The sequence below is a fragment of the Juglans microcarpa x Juglans regia genome, chromosome 3D (assembly GCF_004785595.1).
Source record: "Juglans microcarpa x Juglans regia isolate MS1-56 chromosome 3D, Jm3101_v1.0, whole genome shotgun sequence".
In the NCBI taxonomy this organism is placed as follows: domain Eukaryota; kingdom Viridiplantae; phylum Streptophyta; class Magnoliopsida; order Fagales; family Juglandaceae; genus Juglans; species Juglans microcarpa x Juglans regia.
Genome location: NC_054598.1, coordinates 13,463,966 through 13,474,191, shown reverse-complemented (window position 1 = coordinate 13,474,191; position 10,226 = coordinate 13,463,966). Strand labels below are relative to the sequence as shown.

At 36.6% G+C, this 10,226-nt stretch overlaps 1 protein-coding gene across 1 annotated transcript; it reads left to right on the top strand.

Moving 5' to 3' along the window:
- The first annotated feature begins 1,778 nt into the window (after positions 1-1,778).
- Positions 1,779-9,913, top strand: LOC121254529 (disease resistance protein RPV1-like). The gene is made up of 6 exons (XM_041154611.1): positions 1,779-2,320; positions 2,599-2,700; positions 5,072-6,188; positions 6,742-7,155; positions 7,304-8,920; positions 9,086-9,913. The coding sequence occupies exons 1-6, from the start codon at positions 1,842-1,844 to the stop codon at positions 9,710-9,712; spliced, it is 4,356 nt and encodes a 1,451-aa protein (XP_041010545.1). The 5' UTR covers positions 1,779-1,841; the 3' UTR covers positions 9,713-9,913.
- The last annotated feature ends 313 nt before the right edge of the window (positions 9,914-10,226 follow it).

The window sequence follows — 10,226 nt, the reverse complement described above, 5'->3', positions numbered from 1 at the left end:
AAGCTGCATCATGATTTTCAAATTAGAAATCAAAACGTTAGAGCATTGATATTGGCTTAATTAAATGTATCTGCATTTTTAAATTTAACTAATATCATCCACATTTGGCTTAGTTATATTCATCCACCGATTGAAATTTCTTACATTGCACACGTGACGAATCTAGTCTGAACGCTGCATCACAATTTTCAAATTAGAAATCAAAACGTTAGAGCATTGATATTGGCTTAGTTAAATAGATTTTCATCTTTAAATTTAACTAATATCATCTACATTTGGCCCATATTGAATTAATCAAATTGATTTCATCTAAAATATGAGGTACAATAATTCTATCATTCTTTTCATATTTGAAAAATACTATAGCAAGTTTAAAATGAATACATGTGATTATTATATATTATAGATATAAGATTTTTATTTATATATGAAATAATGTACAAATATGTACTTATATTATAAATTATTAAATTGTGAAAATAAAAATAAATATGATTGTTAGAAGTTATTAAAAATTATGAAAAAAATAAAAAAAATAAAAAAAAATAAAAAATAAAAATAATAAAATTTTTTTATTATTATAAAAAATGTGATGAAATATAGATTTTAAATATTAAATGATTAGTTAAAAATTAAAAAACTACATGTTCTTTAAATTTTAAAGATCGGAATGAACATGCCAATAATCTTTTTAGCTTTCTTTCTCTCTCACTTACTAGAGTGAGTCAGATTACAAATCAAATCAGTGTTTTTTTTGTTTTTTACTTCTGTCTCGTGCTCCTCTCTCTCTCTCTCTCTCTCTCTCTCTCTCTCTTTCAGTTCCTCCCGTTCTCCTCGATTATTCTCTCCCTCTGTGTTCCTTTCTCTCCCGATGGCTGTCTCGACTCTCTTCTCCTTCAATAAACCGAACTCGTGGCCTTCAAAAAATAAAGTTGACAAAAAAAAAAAAAAAAAAAAAGTTGTGGAGGCGGGGGAGAAAGAAGAAGCAAAGGATGATGATGAAAGAAGAAGCAAACAAATCCCGTGCGCAGCTTTGTGTCCCTGTAGGAACAAGACCGCGCGCGGAGGAGGGAGATGAAGCTTTTTGTTTGGACCTCAAAGGCTGTCGGACCTGGACGATCAAAAGCCTGACCGTATCTGAGGTCGTCGTCGCTGAGAAACACAATCACTTGATCACCACTCAGGCCACCCTGTCTCATTTCATGTGTGTCTTATTTATATATATATATATATAAGTAATGTTATACGAAAGCGTCTTGTAATTATGAGTAAAATTTATTATTAAAAGATTATTATTATTTTTATATAAATTTTATATTTATTTATTTTTTTAAAAATAATTATACGATACTTACTTATTCACTGCAACTATCATATATATATATATATAAAAAAGATAAAATGTGTAAGCAAAGTCTTTGACATGTAATAAGCGTAAGCGGAAGCGGCAGCCCATTTCAAAAGGTGAAAAAGTTGGTCTTCAGGCATCGAGATCAGCACAGCTTTAATCATGAAGGCCACCGAAAGCAGCCACAGATTTTTATTTTTTTAATGAGTATTTATAAATAATATTGTAAATTTGATTTTATAAATAAAAATATTTAAAGATATAAAAAAAAAATTTTACTCTTTTCGGTGGCCACGTTTGTAGAATTCATTGGAGTAGCAGCGTCCAAAACACAAATACACGTCGACAAAGATATAATGGAAAGAAGTTTGCTACATGGAAGCCACTGTAGCAGTGCACTTGTTGCACACACTACGCGGCTATCCAAACATCCTCTTGAATTAATTGGATTCTGATCTCCATCTCAGAAAGTCTGACGAATAGTGCAAAAGAAATGGACGTCAACGCCGTTTCCGTACCATCAGCTGCAGACTTCAGGCACCGGTGGGACGTGTTCCTGAGCTTCAGAGGAGATGACACCCGCCACAACTTCACTCACGACCTCTACAAGTCTCTCGAGGAACAGGGCGTTCGAGTCTTCTTCGACGATGAGGGCTTGCGTGGGGGGGACGAGATCCAGCCAGGTCTGTTCGAGGCCATCGAGGACTCGGCCGCTTCCATCGCCATCATATCCCGGAACTACGCGTCTTCGCATTGGTGCCTGGAGGAACTTTCCAAAATATGCGAGTACGGGAGGCTCCTTCTCCCCGTCTTCTACCGAGTCAACCCGTCGGACGTTCGGCGACAGAGCGGACCTTTCGAAGAACACTTTAGAAACCATGAAAATACGCATAAGTATAAGGACAAGGTTATGTGCTGGAGGGAAGCTATGGGAAAGGCTGGTGGAATTGCTGGTTGGCCTTTCGATAAGAGGTGGTATATATATAACTATCCTCTTTGCCCTGATTCCTTCAAATAGTTGTACAATGACTTTCAAAATCCCTAGTCTGATTATCAAGATTCACTTAACAGAAAAATAATGCACGTGCCGAAACCCTTCTAATCATCCTTTTTCGAGTTCTTAATTGTGTTTCATGCTGTTGCGAGTCTATACGAGGATCCTCATGTGACTCCTTAGTTTTTCGTTGCAATGTCTGATTGAATCGGAGATGAGCGTTACAGCCTTAGGGCTGAATTAATGTCTTTTCTAGGTTAAGATTATACTTCACTTGGGGATCGAAGAGGAAGATAAGGGTTTTCCTTCAACCCTTAAAAGTCTTTTCTTCAAGAGGGCTTTTCCCTTCGGTCTTCAACGGACTGTTTGTTTTATGTGTACTAACATTTAGGGTCTCTATTAATGCTTATGCTTCGTGCCGTTGATACGAATTTACACAAAGATCTTTTGTTTCTTTTTGGTTTCAGACCGTTGATGGAATTGGAGACGTGGGTTAGGGCCGAATTGGGTCTTTTGGGTTAAGCTTAATTATTATACTTTACTTGGGAAGAAGAATGGCATGTGGCAACTGCTCCAAAATAAGTAGTATTAAATGCCAGTTTTTGGGCAGCATCTTTTACGGCTCTTGAAAGGGGAGATTTTGTCAACTTCCTCGAGTGGGGGATTTCTTTTCTTATAAAAAATTGTGGTAGAAACTTCTATTTGTTTACCCTCACTACCCTTTTCAATGTTTCATTAAATGTGCATTAAGCTTTTAATATCTTTTATCCTCAACTGTTGATTTCCACAAGGGTGGAAACTTTTTAAATCTGCTTGCAATTTCCATGCATCTAGTTTCCAGGCCTCTTCTATCTTGTTCACTCACAAATTGAGATAACTTTTCACCCTAAACTATAAAAAGTCTCATTTTGCACCCTAAGCTATATATAATATATATATATATATTAATTAACATTTTACACTAATATTTGAAATCTGCCTATTAAATATCCTTTGAAAAAAGTTTAGTTTATGACATTAGCTGGAACTTGAGAGTGTAGGTCTCATTTCAGCTATTTGATTTAATGGAGAAGAAAGTATGAAAATAAATTTTTTCCTTAATGGATTGATGATGCTCACATATTTTTGACCAAGGGATCGTTTGGACGCTTGGATTATTTCAGAATTTTGTGAATAGTATTGAAATGGTTTGAGTTAAGACGTTTTATTAGCTTCTGAAAAATGAGAGAAAAAGTTGAAAAAAATATTATAAAGTTAAAATATTTTTTAATATTATTTTATTTACTTTTTGAAGAGAGAATGTCATAGTTTTATTAATTTTTTTTCGGGATTTCAAACTTTTGTGGGGCATTTTTAAGCTACAAACCCCTCCCCTGGCAGGGATTGGCCTCTGTTTATAATGCCGAGGACAAGAACATTTTGACGATTTGTATCCTATCTCACTGAATATTGGACATGATGCACCAATATTCCGGTGTCTCTCGTACAATCGATATGACCAATGAGTCTCTAGGAAATTTTTTATTCTGTATAATTCTTAAAGCATATTCTTTGTATTCTATTTAGCACTTCATCATTTCATATAATTTTTCATTTTATTTGATTGATCAACCCAACCCTTCGTATTCTAAAAAGATCTTTTATTATATTTTCCTTATTATCACAATAAACCTACTCAAATTTTTGATATTAAAATTAAAAAAAAAAAAGAGACTTGAAGACGAAAAGTTTCCTACCATTTATGAATAATCAATTCAATAGAGGAAAAACTCTTAAAGTGGTTATTGATTTCCCATTAGTTGACTCTTGGTTATTTATTCATTCGGCTTCCTCAAGTATTCTGCAACTTTTTGTATTCTTACTGATTAATTTTGATGTTTGTTTGAAAAATAAAAATATTCATTCCTAAAGATTATAATAATATTTTTCCATTTTAGACTCTTTTGTTATAAAAATTTTAGACAAATAATGCATGACAGTCATGTAATTATACTGTCATGCATTATTTGTGCACATCTTGTGAGTCAAAGACTAGTTGTTTCTTTTTTTATTGGCACTGGGTGTTTGAAGCAGTGTCCCGACTTATACCGGGTGCACAGGCCTTTGGTAAGAAGTTTCCCGCAAGTGCACCACGGGTAATTCAAGGGGAAAATCCTACAGTTCGATGACCCCTAGAGATTGTTTGCACCCAAGGGGATTTAAACCTTAGACCTAGGAGGAGCATACCCCAAGCCCAAGAACTTTACAACATGAGCCAACCCCTAGGGATATTAGTCAATGAGTAGTTGTTATAGATGCCGATGCTTTTACATCATCATTTGGTCAATCCATAAGTTGATGCATTTGCCCACAGGCCTCATTTAAGGTGTCACAGTAATGCTCTAGAGAAACAGTTTTCCAATTCATATATTATAGAAAAGATATTTAGAAGCCTTCTTTATAATACACCCCGTACGCTGATGTGGAAACTTTCCATATCAACAATGCTAAAAAATGATTGGTGTTTTAGTTTTTTTAAAGTTATGATTGGTCCCACTTTAAATGATGTGCTAACACATCGGCTTCTGTGTAGCAAAACTCCACAAATTATTTTCACCTATTATGTGCATATGGAATGACTTCGTATCACTGCAAGCCTTAAGAGTTCAAGAGTTCAAAGAATATGTATTATAGTAATAGGAATGATTATTGAAGTCTTATAATTGACATTCTTGTTGCTCATTGTCTATTCTTAGTGAAAGTGATGCTGATGCGAAAGAGCGGTTGATTGAATCTTTAGTCAAAAGGGTGTTGACTGAACTTGCCAATACTCCAGTGGGTCTGGCTACATATACAGTTGGACTTGGCTCTCGTCTTGAAAAACTTATGAGTGTGTTGGATGTTAAATCCAATGGCCTTCGAGTTCTTGGATTATATGGGATGGGTGGGGTTGGTAAGACAACCCTTGCTAAGGCTCTTTGTAATAAAATTGTTGGTCGTTTTGACTGCCTTAGTTTCATTTCAAAAGTAAGAGAGAATTCTGCAAAAGATGCAGATTTAGTGTCCCTTCAGAACAAACTTATCCATGACCTTTCCTTGGGTAAGTCTCCTGTGTATTCTGTCGCTGCAATCAAAGAGGTACTTCAGGAGAAGCGAGTTCTTGTTGTTTTGGATGATGTTGACAATGTAAGTCAGCTTGAAGCACTCATTGGAAGAAGAGAATGGTTTTCTGAAGGAAGTAGAATCATAATTACCACAAGAGACACAGAAGTTCTACCCGAGCATCTTGTCACTGCATTTTATGAGGTCAGAGAGTTGGATTCCTCTGATGCACTAAAACTTTTTAGCTACCATGCAATGAGAAGAGAGAAACCCATTGATAGATTTTTTAGTCTGTCCGAGGAAATGGTGTCACTTACCGGAGGTCTGCCATTGGCTCTGGAAGTATTTGGTTCTTATTTGGTGGATAAGAGGAGAGAAGAGGAATGGGAAGATGCTCTGCAAAAGTTGAAACGGATTCGTCCACGTCATCTGCAGGATGTGTTGAAGATCAGTTTTGATGGGTTAGATGCAGAAGAGAAGCGTATATTCCTTGACATTTCATGTTTACTCATAAAGATGGAAATGAAGAGAGAGGATGCAATTGATGTATTGAAAGGTTGCGGTTTTAGGGCTGAGATAGCAGTCAGAGTCCTCATAACAAGGTCGCTCATCAAGATTACAGAGGACAACACTTTGTGGATGCATGATCAAGTTAGAGAAATGGGAAGACAGATTGTTCTAGATGATGCTAACCCTCTATATCCCAATATTCCAAGTAGACTGTGGGATCGTGATGAAATCATGACCGTCTTGAAGGGTGGGAAGGTAGGGCCTCTTCTTAATGGTTTTTTTTTTTCAATTCCTCTGTTATTGGATATAACATTTTAGCTGAGTGTTTGAAGTGGAAGATATAGATCTAACTAAATACTCGCATGTGCCAGAAGAGGTGCGTGCTTCCATGTCTCCTTGATTGAAAAAGGAGTGCTGTAATTTTGTGCTCTGCGTGCTATTATTTTTTCCTCCGTTAGTGTTGCTGCATGCTCTCTTCGTTTAGTGTATTTGAGTGTGATTTGTAGTTGGTGAAGATTGATGGTAGAATGATAAACTTTGGGAGAGACGGAAAAAAAAAAATCTCAAGCTTAAATCTTCACACTGTATTCACTGTACCGTTAATAAGGAAAAGAGTTTACAGTTTATGTAGACTGCTGAAAATTTAAGATAAAAAGCTGCTCCTTACTTTTGCAGGAAACATTAGAAATCCGTGGGAAGTTTTGCAAGTATCGTAAAGAAGTTTGTACAGAGTTATTTGATGTTGTCAGTTTTCTGTCTTTCAGTTGAGTCCATTCCATTGTTTGAAGAAGTTTCCTTTTGATAACAGGTAACGGGATATATAGAAGGGATCGTGCTAGACTTTAAAATGCGGCCCTTTGTAAAGGATCCAAGCGGTGACAGAATTTCTTGGGAAAATTTTAAAAGGTCGCCCAATTTTACCTCTGCGTTGACATACTTGGAAGAAAGGCATAAGAAGTGTCTTGAAACTAAAGCAGAGAGAGAGAGGGAGGTAATACTATACACGAAGTCTTTTGAATCTATGTCTAATCTAAGACTTCTGCAAATCAATTATACAAGATTGGTAGGAAGGTATAAGTATATTCCTGCACAACTGAAGTGGCTACAATGGAAAGGATGTCCTCTTAAAAGTCTTCCTTCAGATTTTTGTCCTCGGGAACTTGCTGTCCTTGACCTCTCAGAAAGTAAAATTGAACAAGTGTGGCGCAGGTACACTAAACAGGTATGCTTCACTTGTCTGCTGCACAAATTTGGTTTTCAAGCAAGACTTGGATGTTCATGACCTAGGTTAATATGTTTAGGGTGTTTTGTGCTTGGACTTTTTGTCATAGTTCTTTGTGATTGTCACTTTTATACTTCTTGTTGGCCAGGTGGCTGAGAAATTGATGGTTATGAATCTCCGTGGCTGCCATAATCTTGTTGCTACTCCAGATTTCTCTGGACATAAAAAATTGGAAAAGCTTGATCTTGAGCATTGTCACAGCCTAATTAAGATTCATGATTCTATTGGAAACGTGAATACATTACTTCATTTGAACCTGAGCAGTTGTGGGAACCTGGTTGTATTTCCTGATGTAGTCTCTGGCCTAAAAAATCTAGAGAACCTTATCCTCTCCGACTGCTCAAAATTGAAAAAGTTACCAATGGACATAGGTGACATGAGATCTCTGAAAGAACTTCATGTTGATAACACTGCTATACAAGAGCTACCTGAATCAATTTTCCACCTTACAAAGCTCGAAAAGCTTAAACTAAACGGTTGCCGGTCCTTAACGAAACTTCCTAACTGCATTGGAAAGCTGTCTTCCCTGAAGGAACTCTCTCTTAATAATACTGCTGTAGAAGAAATACCTGATTCTGTTGGATCTTTGCTAAACCTTGAGATACTAAGTCTAATTTGGTGTGAATCACTCACTTCAATTCCAGATTCTGTTGGCAATCTTATATCATTGGCAAAATTTCTAATACATGGTAGTGCAATCAAAGAATTGCCTGCTTCTATTGGTTCCTTGCAATATTTGAAGGACTTGTCAGCTGGGAACTGTCTGTCTTTGAGCAAGTTGCCTGATTCAATTGAAGGATTGGCTTCTGTTGTTGAGCTTCAGTTAGACCGGACACCAATTACAAATCTGCCGGATCAGGTTGGTGCCCTGAAAATGCTGAGGAAGCTTGAGATGAGGAATTGTAAAGATCTTAAATCTTTACCAGAATCAATTGGAAGCATGTTCGCTCTTACTTCTCTGAATATGTCTAATTCCAATATTTCTGAATTGCCGGAATCAATTGGGATGCTGGAAAATCTTGTAATATTCAGGTTGAATAAATGTACACAGCTCCGTAAACTTCCTGATTCAATAGGAAATTTGAAGTCTTTGCACCACTTGCTGATGGAAGAAACTGCAGTCACGGAGTTGCCTGAAAGCTTTGGGATGCTTTCAAGCTTAATGATATTAAAAATGGCTAAGAAGCCTCATTTCCTATCAGCTGGAAACAGGATACCTGAAGAGGATTTGGTTGCAGCTGAACAAGAGAAACATAATACTTTCAGACTTCCATCTTCTTTCTCAAATTTATGCAACCTTGAAGAACTGGATGCTCGTGCTTGGAATCTATGTGGCAAGATTCCCGATGATTTTGATAGGCTGTCGTCGTTGGAGATTTTGAATCTAAGTCATAACAACTTTTTCAGCCTTCCGTCCAGCTTGAGGTGTTTTCCGTTTCTGAAAAAGCTTTTATTAACCTACTGCGAGCAGCTGAAATCTCTTCCTCCACTTCCCTCAAGTTTGGTGGAGGTGAATGTTGCAAACTGTACTGCATTGGAAAGGGTGTCTGATATCTCAAAGTTGGAAAGCTTGCGCGAGCTGAACCTCACAAACTGTGAGAAGGTGGAGGATATTCCGGGCCTCGAATGCTTGAAGTCGTTGACAAGGTTGTTTATGAGTGGTTGCAAAGCATGCTCATCTGTGGTAAAAAGAAGGCTTTCTAAGGTTTTCTTCGTCTCCCTCCTGTATATGTTTAAGCGCATGGACAATCCTGAATTAAGAAGTTGCACTTTTTACATTATTCTTCATACTAGGAACTATCGTGGATCATAAGCTAGCTGTTGTTTTTGTTTTGTTTTGTTTTTTTTATTTTTATATATTTTTTTTCAGGTTTCTTTGAGGAATTTAGTGGCTCTTAGTATGCCTGGAAACAAGATTCCAGCTTGGTTTTCTCAAGAGGTTAGATTCTCAGAACGCAAAAATCATGATATCAAAGGTGTGATAATAGGCGTTATCGTCTCCGTCAACCCTCAAATACCTGATGACTTAAGAGATCAACTTCCTGCACTACCTTGTATACGAGCAAATATTGTCAAACTGAATAAACTTTTGTTCAGTACAATGCCGGAGTTGAAGGGGGTTCCAAAGACGAATGAAGATCACATTTACTTGTTTCGATATCCAGATTGTCATCCGTTAGTTTCAAAGTTGAGAGATGGCTATGACATAAACGTGAGAGGGCAAGACCCACCGTACATCAAGGGAATTGAGGTGAAAAAGTGTGGGCTTTATTTGATTTTTGAAGGTGATGATGATTACGAGGGAGACGAAGAATCGTTGGACAAGAGCCAGTTATCCATTTCTGAAAAACTAGCAAAGTTTTTCAGCTCTCCTGTCGATGAAGATCACACCTCTGAATCTGGTATTGAAGTGGAGAGCCAGATCATCATGCAAGACAGAGAGGAAGAAGTGTGGGGAGGTTTTTTGAGGCTTGTTCGTAGTTGCTTTTGTTGTTAAAAACGAAGGTACCTGCAATGCAACTGCACTTAAGAGGATACCAACATACTTTGTATGCCCTCGTATCTTAGTTCATTTTTGTTGCCTGTGTCGTTGTCGTTACTATCATTATTTTCGCGTGTCCTGCATTGCAACACACTATGTACGCATATATACATATATCTATGTAGATTGGTGCTACTCTGCTACCTTTTATGCGCCTACCCTCTGTGCCGCTTGGTGCAAATTGCCCTTTTCTTTTTTTGTTTTTATTTTTATTTTTAAACATATTTAAACTTTTTTAAAAAATAAAAAAATACAAATACACTAATAGTTACTTTCTTTAATATTAAGAAAAATAAATTAAAAAAATAAAAATGAACGGTTAAAGTGTGTGTGTGTAAATTTGGAGAAAACGGTTTGATTCAAAGTGGATTCAATTTGAATCGGTTAGAAATCAAACCGATTCGATTTGAACTTTTGAATCATTCCCTGAATTGCTTCAATTGACTGATTTAGGCCGATTCAGATCGAT

Bases quoted from the DNA above. Each gene is read 5' to 3' on its own strand.
- LOC121254529 (XM_041154611.1), top strand. From the start codon at position 1,842: ATGGACGTCAACGCCGTTTCCGTACCATCAGCTGCAGACTTCAGGCAC. The intron at 2,321-2,598 runs GTGGTATATATA...TGTCTTTTCTAG, and splicing joins GGTTGGCCTTTCGATAAGAG to GTTAAGATTATACTTCACTT. The intron at 6,189-6,741 runs GTAGGGCCTCTT...TTTTGATAACAG, and splicing joins CCGTCTTGAAGGGTGGGAAG to GTAACGGGATATATAGAAGG.